Below are 20417 nucleotides of genomic sequence, written 5' to 3' on the forward strand. Positions count from 1 at the left end.
ATGATGCGGAATTCAAACAACTCACAAGAAGAAGATCTGAACCAAATTCGCCTTAACGGATAGGAAGTAAGATCTCCTCTTGTGCAGTTTCACTAAGATCAAGCAATCAAGCAACGTTGTCAGTGTGACATTTTGGTTGAACTGCACAAAACACTCTTAAAACAAAAGTGTTTTGTGCAGTGCAACAAAAGGTCACAATGGCAACGAGGTGAAGTAGATAACCATGTTTACACAGAGGTGCAAAGGAAACAATTAGTGGTCAATAATGGTGGATGACACGGAAGCCAACAAAAAGAAGCATCTACCTTATCTAAATGGGAAAGAAAGCAAGACAGTAGCATTTCTCAAACGGTGGCGTTGATTAATATTAGCATAGAGATTATATTAACAATAAAATTCATTAAACATGTAATTTGCTTTTAACTGAGGCATTGCATCAATTTTCCAGCGGCATTATTAGAGGGTGTTTGTTTACAGGGACATTTTGGTGTAGGGACTAAAAAAACTCCGTGTCAGTCCCATCTAAACCCAACAGGAGGGACTTTTAGGGACTAAAAGTGGGCATTTGGGACTAAAGAAAGAAGACCCCGAGGGAGTCTTTTTGGGACTTTTTCAAACAGTTGCCCCTGCCACGCATTGCACCTTGTCTCTATTAGTTCATTACTAGGGGTAACATGGTCTTTTAGCATGTCATTTAATAACCTCTAGTCCATGTTTAGTCCGTGGAACCAAGCAGGTAGGGACTAGGGAGTTTTTAACCAAACAGGGCCTTAGATTAACAACAGCTAATGAGTTGCACGGGACAGTGGACGCACCAGCACCATGTGCATCTACCGATGTACTGTGGTCATGCACAGTCTGTTGCAACAAAGAACAAACAACCAAGGAGCATATTTGTGTTGGTCCCAGTTTTGTTATCTTTAGACACCTTTCCCTATGTGAGCGCAACAAATCTAGTCCTGCTCAAACTCTACAGCCTTGCCCCTTCCTTTCCTTTTTGAACTAGTACATTCGCCCCTTCCTTTCCTCTTTGAACCACGTCCTAGATTTATGTGATACAACTTTCCCCACTACTTTCCCCCATTCCTTTCCTCTTTGAACCACGTCCTAGATTCATGCTATACAACTTTCCCCCTTCATTTCCTCTTTGAACCACGTCCTAGATTCATGCTATATACAACTTTTCCCACTACTTTCCTCTTTGAACCACGTCCTAGATTCATGGTATACATGCAGCTAGAGCAATGCATGTGGAGTAAGTAAATTATACATTAAGGTTCTTGGGGCGTGGTTCGGTGGGCGACGGGACGGCGGTGAAGAAGAAGGGGTCGGAGGCCCTCCCGCGCCGCCGCTGGGTGGAAAGTGAACAGCTGCACCGGTAGTTCCTCGCCGACGGCGACAGCGTTAAGCCTCCTTCCCTTCCCGGCGGATGGATCCTGCCGGCTCTTTGAGCAGCAGTGAGGGGAGAGAGAGGCCAACAAAGTCTTGTTTAGATCTGGAGAGGGCGAGAGAGTGTGAAGAGAGCAACTACAAGCGCTGAGGCTCCAGCGGGAGAGGGCGAGAGAGTGTGAAGAGAGCAACTACAAGCGCTGAGGCTCCAGCGTGTATATATATACTGGAGAGAGAGTGTGAAGCGTGCAAACCCTAGAAAACATTTTGACCAGTCAAAGAATCCTCCTGGCACAAATTATGCTCAAGTGTAGTTATCGAACCCGAGACCTCAAGTTTGATGCGCGAACAGGCTAACCAGCTACGCAACCCTCCCGTTATGTTCAACGAGAGGGAAATAACCTTTTATACATTACTGCATTCGTGTGACAAGCATGCCATGTTTTTTTGTGTGTGTGTGGGAGTCATTGGGATTTCAATCATAATCGTGTCATGTGGCTTTGGTGGTAATACTATCCAAAGTGGTGCGGAAATAATGCAGCCTTAGTCACCTTACCTCTCTCCACGTAGTACGTTGGGTCCCACCAGTCAGAGGGTGAAACAAACAAATTAATAAGAAAAATTAAAAGCGCCAGCGGTGTATCTTACCTCACACATCTCGATACTGCTCGGGAACACTGTCCAATTGATCCATGTGTTCGCCCACGTACTATTTTAAGTGAATCCTTATTATAACATGCACACAAATTTTGGGCACTTGTATTCGACTTAAGTCAGTGTGCCACCGTATCTCGTATACTTACTACTCCCTCCGTCTAGGTGTAATAAGTCACGTTAGAAGGTGCAACGGGACCAAGGTGCGTGTGTGTGTGTGTGTGTTTAACAGCATGTGTGTGTTAGAGAGAGCGACAGATCGACCTACTCCTACAGAGAGATGTTGTGTAGTGTATGATTTTAGCCATGAGAGTCGGTGCATCCTCTCGTTTCCGGGCGTGTCCGGTAGGGACATGCGGACAGCTGCCACGCCCGCTCCTGACCAGCCTGGCCCACCCAAAGCCCCTCCATCGCCCGTGCGCGCTTCTCGCCCGAAACGGTCAGCGCCGCTCCAAAGAATCGGTGCCGCATTCATGCCCGGGCAGAGCGGACACGACCTCTCACTGGCGCAAGAGTGATGGTTGCTTCGTCCGTCCAACTTACTGCTGGGTCTATGTGATTTGACGGCTCATTGGTCTTTATTACTGAGGTGGTAGGACTGCTGGACGTCCCACGCTTTCGGCGAAAGGAGGTACTACTACTAGATTTCAATTTTCTCCATTCTTACAGCGGAGGCGTGCAAGAGCAGTGAAAACACGCAGGCTCAGTGATTACATGGCCCACCTCACACTATCACCGTGCGACACCTAACTCTTTACATAGTACTCCCTCCGTTCCTAAATATTACTAGATGAGTCCCCGCGTGTTGCCGCGGAACAGCGGTATATCTCTTTGCGCAAAATTATCGATTTCATAGAACTAAAAAAAACTCTATAACCGCATGACAAATGTGGTAGCCAAACTAAATAAACTCCCATCATCATTTAGATCATCCCACGTAAGGAAAAAAGATCAGCCAACTCCTACTGCATAATGGGATTATATTTTTCCTTTTGACATGTTAATGGGACTTAAAAGCTCACTTACATGCATGCTACCGGTGCATGCTTGCATGCAGACATGTTGATGTGATTTAAAACCCACTCACATGCATGTGCCACAGTATTTCTGCATGCTTGCATGTGGCTTAGTGCGGAGCCTCTCAACGTCTAGATCAGACGGCTATTATGGTATGATTTACTTCATCTAACGGCTACATCAATTTTGATGATGTGGCTCAAGGAGAGGATAGAGAATTCCTAGTAGTGGGGGCTAGCTATTACTAGTAGATAAGTCTTTGTAGAGATTCCACTACATACGGAACAAAATGAATGAATCTACACTTAAAATGCATCTATATACATCCGCATGTGGTTCATGGTGAAATCTCTACAAAGACTTATATTTAGGAACGGAGGAAGTACTAGTATAGTACGTACTGTAATTTATCAGCGAGATAAATTTGTACAATGCTATGAAGCTTCCAGCTTCTGTTACATGTATCTTGCGTCCAAGGTTGCCCGTTGCAACATTTCATCAAATACAAAGGAGACTAACATGCATGGTATTGCATCTCAATGATTGACAGATCATAGCAAATATGTACTCCCTTCGTTCCAAAATAAGTGTCTCAACTTTGTGCAAACTTTAGTACAAAGTTGTACTACTACTAAAGTTGACACTTATTTTGGAACAGAGGCAGCTAAAGAAAAAAACGATCCATGCAGTCCCTAGCCCTTGAACCGTGAACCCTGACCAGGCTTCAATTTGCTGGCAACGTTCGAGCTTCCTAATAAATGAAGTTTGCAACCTTTTGACCATCGGATCATTTTGTGCAGTTTCACCAAAATCGAGATGAGCATCCCTGTGGCAAAGAAATTGAAGAGGCGTGATTAGAATAAGAATACTGGGACTAGTTGATGAGATATAAACTCATCACAAATACAGTACGTAGAAGCCAGTAGAGGTATGTGTGGGGCAAAGAAGTAGAGAAATATCCACAGGGAGTGATGTGGGCAGCTGGAGCAGTGGTGCAAGCCGGCTGTAAAGGGAGTTGTACCTGAGGGACGTAGCTCAACCTTGAGGAGGGCGGCGGGAGGCGGCAACTGCCCACGTCGCGGCAGTGAGCAAGGGACGAAGGCAACCTCACCGGCTTTGTGAGAGAGAACGACAGGGACCCCTGATCGGGACGTGCCGACAGTGGGTTTTCGCCGTCGGCGACGGCCACCGCATCTACACTAAGCATCCACCCCTTCCCCAAGCGGACGTGATCCGCCGGGATGTTAGAGATGTGGCCACAGTCGTTTTGTGCGAGAGAGTGTGAAGAGAGCAATCCCAGCAAGCAACCGTGTAGGCTGGCCCGTCCTGACTATGTATATAGTGGAGCGGTTTCCTTTTCTCTCCATATGAACCTATCATATTGCGTACGTGCCACTGAAGAAAAAAAAACTTTATTTATAAATGACGCGGCACCTACTACTCGTTCTCCCATAACCTTGCACTTGGCATCTCCAAAATATTAACCTTGCGATTGGCTCTTCGCCTCTTCGGGAAGTCGAGCAATAATGGTAGTGCAGTATATATCGTTCTGGCTATATGAGACCGAATGAATTGCTGCACGTCCACCACGTGGGCGAGGGTCGAGGGGCGAGGGAGAGTGCTACATACGGAGCAAAATGAGTGAATCTACACTCTAAAATACGTCTATATACATCAGTGTTTGGAGTGTGTACTAGTAGTTCATATTGAAATCTACTAAAGGACATATATATTCCAAACAATATGATATAATCTCTATAACCAAGGTAGTAGGGACGAGGAGTAAACGGAGGGAGTAGTAAATTTTTCTCCTCGTCTTGCGAGCCACTGCGCGCATGGGCGAGGGAGCGGGCGTAAGGCGGAGCAAGCTTCACCTCATCCTGCGAGCCACCGCACCCGTGGGCGGGGGAGACGGCGTACTAAGCAAGCTTATCCTTGTTCTGCGAGTTGACGGGACACATCAAAAGTACTCCAGTGTATAGAGCCTTGCCCCTAAGGTAGGCCCCACATGGTTTGCCTCTTTTTTTAACATAACACGTCAAGTCACAATTTGTTTGTTCACCCGTGGTAGACGATCCTCCCTCCACCAAGTGGACAACCAGTACACGTGCCAAATTACCACGTGGGCTGCCTTTTTCGTACAGAAATGAGCTCCACCGTGTACCCGCGCGGGTGTGGTTGGGAAAGAGACGGGAGTACGTGCGCTGTGCATGCACCTCTTCTCTTCGTGCACGTCCCCCACCTACGTGGGTGTGTGAGAGAGATACAAACTGCGTTCGTGAGTCTTTTTTGTTTTTGGGTGGGGGTGGGGTGGGGGGTTGATTTCGTGAATTATTTGTGGGAATATGTGTCGATGACATCTCAAACAAAATTTTGCATGCCATGTGTGTGAAATGGAGGCCTATCCATATCATACATAGAGGGTCGGGTAATCCACGAGAAGAGAGGGAGCGGTCATAGCTATCGATAGAGTCGAAGAGAGGATCAAGTGGGTGGGTGCGAGATCGATGAAGAGAGCCATCGAAATTGTGTGTGTGTGCAAGTCAAAGATATAGGGCGACTGGCCTACTGGAACGTTAGAGGGCACATGTCAAGTTTGTGGTGGCAGGGAGACATGACTAGAGCGCTCGATGTATCGGTGTGTGTGGGGGGGAGGGGGTGGGGGGAGAGGTAGGCAGAGGCCTAACTATAGAGGTAGAACGACTCGTATATGTGTTGAGAAGGAGAGACCCAGCTATGTCTTGAGGGAGATCGGTCGACATCCATACAAAATGGAAGTACGGGAAATATGATGGGACAGAGAGAGATATGAGAGAGAGAGGGAGGGAGAGGGAGGGAGAGGGGTAGAGTGCTGGATGGGTGATGGAGTTGCTTCTCGAAGATGGTGGGAGAGGGGATGTGTTTCTGTGTGTAAGAACTGCAATGTGTTTCTGTGTGTGCCTGTGCATGATAGATCTGTCGGGACGCATCCATGGATGATGAAGGGGAACCATGTGTTTGGTAAGCAAACCTAACTACATCGGTAGATCAATTGTTGTTTGTCGGAGGAAGGGAGAGACACAACTAATGAGGTAGATCGATTGACGTGTGGGTAAAAACGATTTATAAGGACCTAGCTAGCTATATGTATAGCGAGAGATCGGTCGGTGTACGTCCATTTGTTAGAGGCAAATAAGGCCCAGCGAGACGGATAGACAGAGAGAATGGAGCTAGGAGGTGGTGCGAGAGGCCCAACTACTAGCTAGATAGGGGGAGGAGTGTGCGGTTGTGAGATCGATGAAAAGAGGGGCGAGAGTTTACACGTGTGTCTGACCGTATGAGAGACACGAGGCAAGGACACATAAATGAGGAGATTGAAGGTGTGTGTGTATGTTGTAGGCAGGCATCGCTGGAGAGGTTTATCGATCGGTGTGTGTCGGAAAGGAGTTGTGGAGACTCTAGGAGAACGACCTAAAGAAAAAAATGAATGTGCCCGGTGGATAGAATGCCGAGGGAGGGGGAGGGCAAGGAGGGCGTGTGCATGCACGAGAGAAAGTTAGTGGTAGCTACAAAGGTTAGAGGATTGTGTGGGTGTAAGAGACTAACAAAGATCATAATTTGATATGAAAGCGGATTCATATATTTGAATAGGAGATCATAGTGTTTTAAACATTGCATGCATGAATATAGCGGTGATACACGTGCTATGCACATGTTATACCATAATGTGATAATGCATGGCGTTTGCAACTCACAGCTAAATGCCGAACAATCTAAACCATACTATACATCAAACAATCTCACATTTTATTTGAATTTGTGATCATGTGTGGTGTTTGCAGCTTACAACTAAATATCGAACAATCTAAACAATACTATATATCGAACATTCACACATTTTATTTGAATTTGTGGTAATGTGTGGTGTTTGCAACTCACATCTAAATACTTGTAGGTGTAGGGGGCGGGGCACCATACATAATGTGATAAACACATTATACATATGAGACATGGTTTAGATTATGAAGATCTAGCTAGATCTAGAAATGTAATGTGATTTGAAATCAAAATAAAGTGGATTCAAAAAATCTAGTTCGAGTTCATATAGTACACATAGTTCATATGTAACTCGAGACTAATCTTGTGGTGTGTTGTGAAGATAATACACAAACGATGGTTTAACTTGACAATAATGATGATTGTAGATCTTATTAAAACAGAGAAACGAATTCAAATGCTTTGACTTCCCAACAATCATTACTGTAGATCTTATTCAAATAGAGAAACGAATTCAAATTTAGTTCATATTGAAGCGGTAGTATATACGTTTGGAATGCACTAAAACGTTCATTTGAGTAGTAGGTTGCATGCATTATACATGTAGCGAAATATTTTAATTGAACATAACATGGATTCAAAGTTTTGAATGACATTTGTAGTGCGCATTGATTTGGTACAGTACACGTTAGGCTTGTCCGGAAATTCCAACCCGCGCCTTGTTAGCCCGAAATATTTAGGGCTTATTCCATCTGTGCCCCCAATTCCTTAGTTGTGCTCAGTTTTCCCCACACTTCAAACTTTTGCTCACTTTTCCCCACTCCCTTAGCTGAAACTCTCACAAATGTTCATAACAGACGTTTGCCGTCTTGGCCGTTAACTGACTTGTGGGGCCACGTTGGACTCTGTTGACTGTGGTTGTGGCTTCGCTGGTTGGGCCGTGTTTGTGTTCATAGGACGGGCCCGTTAGTTTGTTGGGAATAAATTAAAAAAGCCTTCTATCGATGGATGCAGCCTGCTATGCATGCCCGGCTTTGGCATCGATTTAGCCTGCTATGCATGCGAACACCGCCACGCATGCATCTAGTGACCTAGACCTAAACGCATGCATGCACGCCGAGACGCACGCATCGATCCTTGCCGCCCGGTTGCCGGTGGATTTAGTCGCTCCGCAGCGTCGTTTCACGCGTCGCAGGCAAACGTGCCGGTGGAAGAAGGGGCAGGCTGCACGCACGCTCGCGTCTATGTCGAGGCATTGGTTCATGCCGCACGAGTGCCGCTCGATTCAGTTGTGGGAGGCAGGCAGCCGCCAACGTAGAGCACGCAGAAGGGGGAGGCAGGCAGCCGCCAACGCAGAGCACGCAGAAGGGGGAGGCAGGCAGCCGCCAACGCAGAGCACGCAGAGCACGCAAAGCACGTTCGCATGGATTCACGTTCACACATTTATGATCGCATCGGTTCACGCACGCACTGAGTCACGATCTACGCCGTTTGTGCGTGTACCCACTTCGTCTCTCCTGGCTATTTAAACTGCCCTCCATTGCCTCTTCTTCTACAGATCCATCTGCGCCTCCCACTTCTCTTCTTCCCCCAAAAGCCAAAGCCGTTCCACTCAGCGAAGCGTTTCAAGATGCAGTACACCGGGCCGACGTTCCAAGCGCCGCCCACCGTGCCGGAACGGCGGTACCCCGCCAACGTCGTCGTCGAGGCATCGCTCCGCGTGTGGGCGATCTCACGCTGGAGGGGTAGCACTGAGCTTGCACGGGGGTTCCTCCGTGCGGGCTTCCACCACCTCCCGCCGGGCTCGCCGCCCATGTTCAACCTCGTGGAGCAGCGTCCCCACGCCAACGCTCCAGTGGTAGGGCTCGTCGTCCACTTCACCAACAGGTTCGATGCCTACTACCTGCTCGGCAAGGTGTATTGGTGTGGGTGCGAGTTCATCGCATTCACCACCCATAACATCTTCACGGACTTCGAGAGCGTCTTCCCCGCTCGCAACCGCATGCACAGCCTCCCGTACTACGTCGGCGACAACGGCCTTGAGGAGGAGGAGTACTGAAGCCGACAGCGAAGAAGACGGTGAAGCCGGCGGTGTGCGTGTTGCCCTAGCTACCCTATCCCTATCTACTATGTAGTGTGAGTGTGAGTTTGGTGTGCGTGTTGCCCGACCTAGCTATGTAAGAACTTGGGAACCCTATCTATTTATGTGTGTTATATTAATGTTTTGTTATGTTTGTTGCCCTAGCAACCCTACTATCTAAGTTAATTTATGTGTGTTATATTAATGCTTTGTTATGTTTGTATTTCCCTTTGTATTTTGTTTGTCCCAAGTTTAGACACGGCTAATTGGCGTGGGGAAAATTAACCAAACTAACTAAAAATGATGTGTTCATAGATGCCTTCTAAAAATAAGAACATATTGTACATTTGTACACGGCTTTGGTTTGAGAGCTCTGTATTTTTTAGGTATTCCAAGAATACCTTGGTTTTCAGAAATATTGAAGTATCAAATACTTTGAGATGTTTGGCTTTAGTCAAAAGTGTAGTTTTATATACTTTAATATGTAGAAAACTACACTATGTTTGAAGTATATAAAAAAGAGGGTTGGACCTCTTTTTCCAATCATGAAGTATTGGTTCTCTAGGCATAATAATACTGCGGTTTGCAAATACTTTGATTCTAAAAAATGAAGGGACCCATAAAGGAAAGCAAAAAAATCCTCAATGAGATAGAAGAGATTGGGCAATCAAATTAATGAAAAAAGCAATCAGAAACAAAAAAGGACAAAGCAATCGTTCCTAAACAAAAAAAAGAAACATCGCTTGTTTCTGGGCCTCATTTATCCTTTGTGGGCCTATTGCAGCTTGATTCTCTTTTGGCCCGCGAACTAGGTTTCTAGCAGAACTGACGAACTCGAGGACAATAGTTTGGCTAGTGCGAGAGAGAAGAGATGAACTTGATGTATATCCCTTGTGGTGCTCAAGTACTGCTTACTGTCATCTGACGAGCTAGGGTATGATCCAACACTCAAGGTTATTTGCTAACAAAATAATCCTATCACTGAACTGGTACTTGTCTTCTGCCGAAACTGAAAGTGTCGAAACTTAACAGTAAACTGCATACATTCAGAGATCGACAGTTGCACTAAACAGAGTTGCATTTGAGATAAACAGACTTGGATTGCTAAACAGTGGCAACAACAGTAGACAAACATCTCTAACGAGAGATGGCCATCAAGTAAAAAATTCCTAGAGCAAGTATTCCTAAAGCTATCAGATTGGATTGCTTCTTCAACTCAATCAGCTGCTTGAAGTTCTTGTTCATCTTCTTCAATTCCGTCTTCAGTTCGACATCTACCACCGTCGGGTATTCCGGACGCGCAGCTGCTGCCGGAGCAGCACTGTCATGGGGCAGATTGAACTCGCGGATTGCATTCCCCCTCGAATCCAGCAAGCCCAACCCTTGAAGCCTCTGGATGTAATCATCCATCCACTCGAAATGGTGGCATTTCTTCACGATCTGAAAACGAAATGTGATAGATTTTTTGAGAAATTAGAGATAAAGGATGCGAGGAAAACTCAGATCTAACCTGCCCCTCCGGCTTGCTCTCGCATTTGACGAACTCACGCCCAAAGTTCCCATTCTTCTCCTCCTTCGAAGTCAACCGCTTCAGTGGCGCAGTCCGTGGGCAGTCAGTGCATCGAGTCATCGGCACTGGACCATACACCGGCCACGTGGAACAGGGGGCTGACAAGGAGGTCGACATATCGCCCGAGAGGAAGAAACAGAGGAATTGCTCGAGAGGAAGAAGAACGAGAAGATGGGGAAAGAAACAGAGGAATTGCTCGAGAGGAAGAAGAACGAGAAGATGGGGAAAGAAACAGAGGAATTGCTCGAGAGGAAGAAGAACGAGAAGATGGGGAAAGAAACAGAGGAATTGCCCTATCTGCTCGATGCCTTTGTCTGTCAGATGGAGAAGAGGAGAAGGGGAAGCTATATTGACGATTTGCCACATTGTATTTTGTAGTTTGAATATTTGAACCAACTCTTAACACTGACATGTGGTGGTCATGTGCGAAAAATACAATTTCATATGTAAAGTGGGGCAGATCGTAAAAACTCGAGAAGGACAGTGCAGTAGCCAATCAGGATGCATCACGCGGATCGCGCATGCCTGCCCACATCTGACGGGTGGTGTTTGGCGCTTGGTAGGATCCGACGACGGACGTTCGACGCTAGGGTTTGGAGCATTTCTGCGGGGTTATGAGCGAGTCAACGGGGTTATTATGGTTTGACCAGATTTGAAATGGCCATAACTAAATTAGAAAAAATCGCAAAAATATAAAACAAACGTAGTTCGTCCGTTTATGAGACCTAGTTACCATAAAAAAATATAAACTCGGTATAGGGGCATTTTTTTGAAAAATCATTTTTTGAAGTGATCTGTCAAAATCAAGTTCAAATGTTTTTAAAAAATTCAAAAAAACTCAAAATGTTGTAATTCTTGTGCACATAGCCGTCATATGTGACAAGGTTATGAGAAAAAAATATAAACTTGGTGTAGGTCATTTTCATGAAAAAAGGCTTCACACAAATGAGGTATCACCTATGAACATGTTCAGAGTTCATATAATAGGGAGAGAGGGTTTAGGGTTTGAAAAAAAATCAAAAAATTCAAAAAAAATCAGAAAAAAATCTCCTAGCTTCATTTTCGAGTGAATAAGAAGGATCTGAACTTACTTTTTCATTTTCATATCTAAAACGTGTTATTTCACGGTTTTGAATTAAAAGCATATTTATTCAAAAAAATGTAGTAATATGAATATTAATCAATAAATAGTGAGACTTCGTTTTTACCATATATATATGGAACAAGTGTTCATAAAAATATATATGCCTTATTTAGCCAAGGTAAAAAAACTTGATTTCAAATAGGGCTGTTTACCCTAGCTTTCGAGCTTGTTTCTAGCACATTTCTCATTCGGACTGTTCACCTACGAATATTGGGCTTCAAATGCTCGATCAAATACACCACACAGAGCAATGAACCTCCAATGTTGAACTTCAACTTTGGCTCGAATCCAAATTTTGGCCCAAATTAAAATATTGATTTAAATTCAAATTTTGATGGAAATTTGAATTCTGACACAAATAAGAAACCAAAGTAGAAGCAACATTATTACAAGGGATCCCTTATTAGAACTGATAAGTTTTCACAGTAGCTCAAATATACCAAGTTTTAAGATGCCAACATCTTAATACAAATCTACCAAGTTTTAAGCGATCGACTCGCCCTCAAATTGACAACACAAACATTTCCCAACAACTTAATTCAAATTTTCGACTTGCTCCTTGTGTTTGCAGCTGGCTTCACCGTCTTGCTCCTGGTTTCCCTAGTTGAGATGCTCTTTTCTTTCAGACTCTTGTTCCTTTTGATCTTGGGCTTTACTTGGGGTTTTTCCCGTGGAGGTGTTGATGGAGTAGTTCCACTCACCGAGCACTTGACGACCATTTGACGGTCATCTATGGGTTCAATAATCTTTAAAGGCACAGTTGGAAAAATTACCCCCTCCTCTTCCTCTCTTATAGCTTCAAAACCATCAAAGGCCATGGTTTCAAAATCTTCTGCTTCTTCATCTCTTGGCCTTTTCTCCCTAGAGCTGGTAAATGAAATTATAAGCCATAGGCAAAAAAGACAACAAATGCAAACAAAAGGGTAGCTGCATTCTACAAAGGGTGCAAACACATACCAAGATGCTTCATTTGCTGCTGCATTCTCCACTGCTTCAATTGCTGCTGCATTCTCCACTGCATCTTCAGTCTCCATTGCTGCTGCATTCTCCTCAGCATTGGCCGCTGTCCATCTTTCCTCCTCTCCAAATGATGCATCCACTGCATTGGTACAAAGCCTAGCAATATGCCCCAGAACTCCACATTTTTTGCAAGCATGCTTCTTTGGTAGACGACCCTCCTCACCTGCTCTAATCCTCTGGTTCCTTGGTCTTCCTGGTGGTCTAGTAATGACAGGAGCGTGGAGTTTGAACCCTGGATCTACTATGTTCCATTGATCTTTCCCCAATAGTGCAGGCACATTGTCAGCATAAGCAGACATAAATTTGGCAACAGAGAAATACTCAGAGCAATATTGATCAACTTCACCATCTGCACCCCCGATAACGGTCATCAGATGTAGGGCATGTATGCATGGCTTCCCACGGATCTGCCATTGCCTACAAGTACATTCTCTAGTACTTAGGTTCACAGGATACCTCCATACCCTATTTTTAGTGTCAGTATATGTAACCTCTCCCTCATATGTACCAGATCGAATACATTTCATCTTCAGTCCTCTTGCCTTCAAGTGCAATGCCCTAATCAGTGATGGGAGCATTTGATGACCAACATATTGTGTTTCTGCAATTCTTTTGCGAAGAGCCATCTTTATCATGATCATTTGCCTCATCTTGTCAAATGCTTGCCACAACAAGAGCCCTTTCACTGACTTGAACTTTGAATTGAAGCATTCTGCAAGGTTACTGGTCACATAATCTACTTTGCAGATTTCGTTGAATTGGCTTCTTGACCACACCTTACCATGATGTGCATCCATGTACTCCTTCACAAGAGGATTTTGAGCATACAACACTCTCAAATGGTGTTCATGCTTCCTTTTGCTGCATGTGTATGATGCTGGCCATAAGTTCTCATCATAAACTTTACCTTTGAACTTCTTTTTGAAATTATGCGCTAGGTGTCGCATACATTCCCTATGCACCACTCTAGGGAATACAATTTCCACTGCACTCTCTAAACCCTTGCAAGCATCTGTGTGTATAGCTAAACCTGGGGGTGTGCCTATAATGTTGCGCAACTGCTGCAGAAACCAGACCCAACTTTCCTCAGACTCTGCCTCCACCACACAAAATGCAACTGGGAATAGCCAGTTGTGTCCATCAACTGCAGAAGCTGCTACTAGCTGTCCTCTCCATCTTCCAGTCAAATGTGTAGCATCTACAGCCAAATAGGGCCTGCAACCATCTAGAAACCCCTGCCAGCAAGCCTTGAAACAAACAAAAGCCCTTCTGAAGCACTCCTTCTGAAATGATTTCCCATTTATTTTGAATGGAACTGTATGCTTGTCAATCTCTACAACACTCCCTGGACTTGCCATCTCCACTTCAGCTTTGAAAGTGTAAAGCAGCTGAAAACTGTCATTCCATTGACCATTAATTCTGTCAAGAGCCCTTTCCTTAGCATTGAAAATTCTCATGTAAGGAATTTCTATCTTGTACTTCTCAAAAAGCTTCCCATGGAGTGCTGTTGGACCAAGTCCAGGTTCTTCTCTCAGCCAATCCAATATAGCATCTGCCACCCACCTAGTTTTTGCTAGCTTGGTTTTGGCCTTCCCCCCTCCCCCTCCAGGTGGACATGTGTGCTTGTGTGGGTTTTTCTTTATCTGAAACAAAATAAAAGGGTAAAAAACAGTTGAGAAACCTTACTCAACGATCTGAAACTAAATTACTAACTGAACTTGGATTACCTGAATATATTTGCTCTTGATCATACGAGATGCATGCAACTTCCACCTACATCTAGGATATGGACAAAATACTGTGAACCTTGCTGGCTCACTCCTTTTAATCTTATAGGTGTTTTCAGATATAATGCACCATGTTGTCACTGCATTCCGACAGTCCACCATTGATTGGAAAATGGTACCTACACTAAGCTCAGGTTTTTCCCTGTTCCACTCAATTGTTGGCATGTCATCACCATCGTATTCATCCTCGATTAAGCTCTCCATGTTCTCCACCTTCTCTTCATCGTTAGTGTCATCAAACCTAGCTTGGCTGATGGGCTCCTCCATATATTCGTCATCCACTGCTTGCTGACTGGCTACATCGACCAGTTCAGGAAACATCATCTCGTCTTCATCATCATTTGTAGGCACTGCCTCGTCAGGTTCTGCATCTTCTTCTACACCAACTGCAGAAGGTACACGAGAAGCAGCAGCTGAATCGGAACCAGAATTGGCAGCAGGCATGTTCTGGCTCCATGAACCACTTGCTTTACTTGGTGTCGACCTACAAGGAGTGCCGGGGTGCTGGCTATTAGCACAGACAGTGTCTGAACTCCCTTCCCCTTCGCCCGTTCTGCGCGTGGCTGAAGCACATCGATTTGGAGTTTACCAAATCGGCAGCCAGCAATCCCAGCAAAAAGCAACGGCATATGATCGTCGCAAGTTAGTGGGAGAAATCTTTGCTCGTCACTGCTGAAGTAATTCAGTTCAACAGCATCGGCATCACTCCAGGGATAGGTGTTTCGGAGCTCAGCTCGCAAATCTTTGAAAGATATGCTGGTTTCTACCACTTTGGGATAGAAAAATGATGAAATCAAATGCGGTTTAGTACCACGCAGCACACTAGTTTCCATTCTAATCGCCAGCCGGAAAGCCAGCGCGGGATCAATCCTATTTTGTTGAAGGAAACAAAGGCTTCAGTTAGCCGAGTAAAATCGAGCACAAATTCAAACGATTCAAGCAAACAGAAGTCAAATACGGCCTACAATACGACTTAGAACGTCAATTCGAGAGGAAACAATGCTTACCCAGGTTTAATCCATGAATTATCTGCCGCAGATTCCACCCAATCCTCTCCACGGTCGACTGCATTCCGGCCATCCTCACTCAACATCGCTATGTAATCCCAGGTGGGGAGGTGGGCTATATCTGGCGGAGACGCGGCGTCGCCGACGAACTGAATAGGGGCATAGGGTGGAGGAAACAACTGTGGTGGACGCGGCATGATGCCGGCGGAGGGGGAGGGGCAGCGCGGTGCAGTGCGGCCTATCTAGATTTGTTTCAGATTCAGACGAGCTGCCCAATACGTGTCTCCTTGCGGTCCCACCCGTCAGCAAGCAACAGTCAGACGAAGACTCGGCCCCACTCGTAAGCAATTAACGGTCAATGGACGGTCAAGACGGCAAACGCCCGCTATGAGCATTTGTGAGAGTTTCAGCTAAGGAAGAGGGGAAAAGTGAGCAAAAGTTTGGAGCGTGGGGAAAAGTGAGCACAACTAAGGAACCAGGGGCACTAATTTAAATATCCCAAATATTTAAGATATATATTTGTCTCGTTGTGCTCCGACAACTCCCTCCATCTCAACCCACGCCTTGCTATTCCGAAATTACAACGCGCGCGAAAACTCCCACCTCCTGTGAAATCCCGACACGCGAAATGCCCGTGGTACCCCTGAACCGAAAGAACCGCCTCAAATCGGTGGGGGTACTTTCGTAACTTACCTGACATTTCGGACAAGCGCGTCTCTAAGCCATGGTTCCCCACTGCCATCCCATCCGCCCACCCATTTGTACACCGAGGCTGAGAAAACCCGCGATGAAACCCCACACCCTGCTCCGTCCGCCACCCAGTCGGAGCCTCTTCCCCGACGACGTCGTCCACAGCAACACCTCGACGTCCCTCATCCACCGTACCGGATGAGGATCCGTCGTCGATCTCATCGTCCCGCCGGTTCAGCCACCTCGTCCTCCACCTCCAAGGAGCTGCCCCGACGTTCCCCTCGTCTTTCGCGCCACCTCCATTCCCACACCGCCGTCTTCACCTGCACCACCGGAAGAGCATCATCATCACCGTTTCCTCGGATGAAGCTGCGGCCTAATCGGCGCCACCAAAGAGGTTGTACACTAATCGCCGCATTTTCTTCTTGATTCGATCTCATGGTGCTGCCGGCGCTCGGTCCCGAGCCGACACGGCGCGGCTCCATCCACGGCGGCGTCGCCGGCCACTTCCTCCACGGCGTCGCTCCCTCGGCGGCGACGTCCACATCAGTAGGAGCTTCTGCTGCTTTAGCTCTCGCTCGCGCTGCTGCTCTGCTCTTGCTCTCGGTCCCCTGCCTGGTCTGCTCTTGCTATTGCTCTTGCTCGCGCTGCTGCTCTCGCTCTTGCTCTTGCTTGCGATGCTGCTCCAATTTAGCTACACTTCAGTCGACTGAATCGACTTTTGGATCAGTCGATTTTCAGGGGGTGGGGGGGCTCGCCGGGGTGAAGGAAGAACTAGCCGCAGCGGGGAGGGGGGCTTGCCGGAGAGGTACCCCACTACCTATCTTAGGGTTCAGGATGGGGGCGGTGGTCGCCGGCGGTGGCGGGGCGTTGGTGGGGATCGCCGAAGAAAAAGCTTGGCACGGGGGGGCCTAGAGGGATGGCCGGGGCGGCGGCGGACCGGCGGTGGGGAGTGTTTTCGGGGCGGGCGGGGCGGCGGAGGGCTGCTGTTTGGCCGGTGGTGGCTGGCGGCTCAGGGGGGTGGAGGTTGAAGATGAACCGCAAGCCCTTGATTTCATATCCAACGGCTGCAAAATCGACTGACCAGAGATGAAAAAGTCAGTCGACCGAGTGTAGCCTCGCCTTGCTAGTGCGTTCAGTTTCGACAGCAAAATTCAGTTTCGACAGCAAAATTCAGTTTCGACAGCAAAATTCAGTTTCGACAGTTAAGTTCAGTTTCAACAATTAAGTTCAGTTTCGACAATTTAGTTCAAAGATGAGCGGCTGATGTATTTTACATCTAGCACTTTGTGGTTATATATTTTACGTCATGTATTGGAGATGCTTTCAGAATTCCACTCAGGTTAACATTGTTCGTTGTCTCTCTTGTCCTGCTTCAGCCTCGGCGTCGTACAACTCACCGGAGCTGCTCCAACGATGAAACCCTCCATCACAGCGGAGCAGTACCTCGGGCTCCATCTCCAGACGCTTAAGATCCTCTTCCCCTCCTCCGACAGCAAAGTCAGCCGGAGCAACCTCACCAGCCAATCCAATCACGCTGAGATCGACATGGCTTCGCCAAAGAGGTTGTACACTTGTTGCATCTATTTTTTACTCTACATGTTATATATATTGTCCACTGAGCACACGGATTTGTTCCTTTAGTGTCTCCTTGAAAGAAAAAATGTAGGAATTTTAATTTTCACTTGTCCTCCTTTTCAAATTCCTATTCATGAAGCACAAGACTAAGAGATAGTAGCATAATAGCATTATAACCGTACATTTTCTTGTGGTTTGACTTAATCTCACCATGCTTCTTTGCATCCTGTGATCTTTGAATTGTTGTGAATCAAACACCCAGATTGGCAGAAATCCTGTGTTTTTAAATTCTCTGTTTTGCACGTGCATTCCTATCCTATTCCTGTCTATTTCCTATCCCTGCATTGTTGGAATCCTCCAATTCAAACGAGCCCTTACAGAATTACTTCTCTTACAGATAGTTGTCAAAGAAAACCTTGTGTGGTTTGTCCCGCTCCTGCTGCGCCGTCGTCCACCCCAGCTTAGCTGCTCCAATGATAGAAGGGTCCAGCACAGCAGGGATCCGGCCTCCAGACTGTCTTTCGCCGCCTCAGATCTTCTTCCCCGCCGCTGGCAGCCCTGAAAACTGCATTACCATCATCAACCGAGCAGATGACCTCGAGGACTACATGGGTCCACAAGAGAGGTCGCACTCTTTCGTGTCTGCTTACGTTATGCATCGCTTAATATTACATGCTACTTTATCGTCATGTTCACCGATTAGACTCTGAGTTAGCTCCAAACTAATGGTCAAACTTGAGTTTTTAAATGGTTGTAGGGTACATATCGGGGCCGCTATCAATAGTATCTATCTACTATCTGGTTAATCTCCGGTGTCTACTATGAGTTTCATGTTGGGTGGGAAACAAACAGTAAAGAAGCCATTATCTATATTTTTTTAACTGAAGCCATTATCTGTCTGCTATTATTGGTTTTGGGTCTATCCACAGGTTGCTACCATCACTCTGGATTTCTGCATGCACTCCTTACATAATCTCACTATGTTTTATTCCTATGCATGGCAGTTATTGTAAACAATGGAACTGAACATGTAGAGCAAAAGAGACGAGCCTTGCGTGGCAATAAAATTTCATGCAGACGTCGCTCCATGGTAGGCGCAAAGGCAGCCCCCCTCCATGCATTTCGGATTGTAATCGAGAGGAAGATATCTGTTCTGAGGGGGATTCAGAAGGAGAAGACAACTCCTATTTACCCCCTGAGGTCTTCGCTCTAACTTGGCATGCTGATGTTGGTTATATCATGCATATGGTGTCTTGCATTGCTTACTTTATACATCAAATATGTCATCTGCTTAGTTTAGACATCCTTTGTGCGAATGCCATCTGTTTAGTTTATTCATCGTTTATGTGAATTATGCAATGCCATCTTGTTTAGCCAGGCATCATATATGTAAATTTTGCAATGCCATCCTGCTTAGCCAGTCATCTTATATGCAAATTATATCAGGCCATCTTTTTTTTCGTTACATATTACATTTGTCAACAATGTTAGTACATTCAACTGCTCTTCGTGTGCATCAGCCATTTGACACGGTGATGGCAAATTCTGGAGTGAAAACAAGGTCTTCAGAGCAGACTATGCTATCTGACGAAGCGCATATCTCGCTGGTTACGGATAGCTCCTCAGAGGAGGATTCAGAGACAGATGACCAGTCCTATTCCCCCCTGAGGTGTATGCTCTAACTTGGCAGGGTTATGTTGCTCACATCGTGCGTATGGTGTCTCACATTGCTATGCCATTTGATTAGTTTAGACATGCTTTGTGTGAATGCCACCTGTTCAGTGTCTAATTACCATATATGTGAATTATGCATTGCCATCTTGTTGCAAGACATTATATATGTGAATTATACAATGCTATCTTGTTGCAAATGCCTTATATATGTGAATTATGCAATGCCATGCTGTTTAGCCAATCATCATGTATGTGAATTATATCATACTATCATTTTTTTGTATTACGTGTTCCATTTGTCGACAACGTTTGTATATTCAACTACTCTTCCTGTGCATCAACCATTTGAAGCGGTGATGGAAGTATCTGGAGTGAAAACAAGGTATTCAGAGCAGACAATGCTACCTGCTGAAGCAGACATCTTGCTGGTTACAGAGAGCTCCTCAGAGGAGGATTCAGAGACTGATGACCAGTCCTATTTCCCGCCTGAGGTCTATGCTCAAACTTGGAAGGGTTATATTACCTATGTCATGCATGTTGTCTTGCATTGCTTAGTTTTTACATCATATTGCCATCTGCTTACTTGCTTACTATATAAATCATATATTTGAATTATATCATGCCATCATGTTTACATAGTACATACACATCATCTATCTGAATTATGGCGTGGCAACCCATTTAATAAAGACATCATATAGTTATATCATCTCATCCTGTTTAGTGTTTACAGTCATCATATTTTGAATTATGGCATTCTATCCGTGAATGTATGTGAATTATGGCATGCCAACCTATTTAATAAACACATTATATAGTTATGTCATGTCATCCTGTTTACATAGTCTCATATTTTGAACTATGTCTTTCCATCTTTTTTAGTTAGCCATCATAATGTGAAATTGTGTCATGCTATCCTGTTTAGTTAGCCATCATATATGTGAAATTGTGTCATTATATCCTGTTTGGTTAGACAACATAAATATGAATTATTTCATGCCCTCTTTTATTCCCCACTATCCATTGCACCTGTCTATCATACAATGTCTAT

General features: G+C 45.5%; 1 protein-coding gene across 1 annotated transcript; it reads right to left on the bottom strand.

Moving 5' to 3' along the window:
- Positions 1–11655: 11655 nt before the first annotated feature.
- LOC120973610 (uncharacterized) lies at positions 11656–14630 on the bottom strand. Its single transcript, XM_040399458.3, has 2 exons — positions 12568–14630; positions 11656–12477 (listed from the first exon to the last, which is right to left on the bottom strand). The coding sequence occupies exons 1-2, from the start codon at positions 14085–14087 to the stop codon at positions 12150–12152; spliced, it is 1848 nt and encodes a 615-aa protein (XP_040255392.2). The 5' UTR covers positions 14088–14630; the 3' UTR covers positions 11656–12149.
- Positions 14631–20417: the final 5787 nt, after the last annotated feature.

Source organism: Aegilops tauschii, chromosome 2 (assembly GCF_002575655.3).
Source record: "Aegilops tauschii subsp. strangulata cultivar AL8/78 chromosome 2, Aet v6.0, whole genome shotgun sequence".
In the NCBI taxonomy this organism is placed as follows: domain Eukaryota; kingdom Viridiplantae; phylum Streptophyta; class Magnoliopsida; order Poales; family Poaceae; genus Aegilops; species Aegilops tauschii.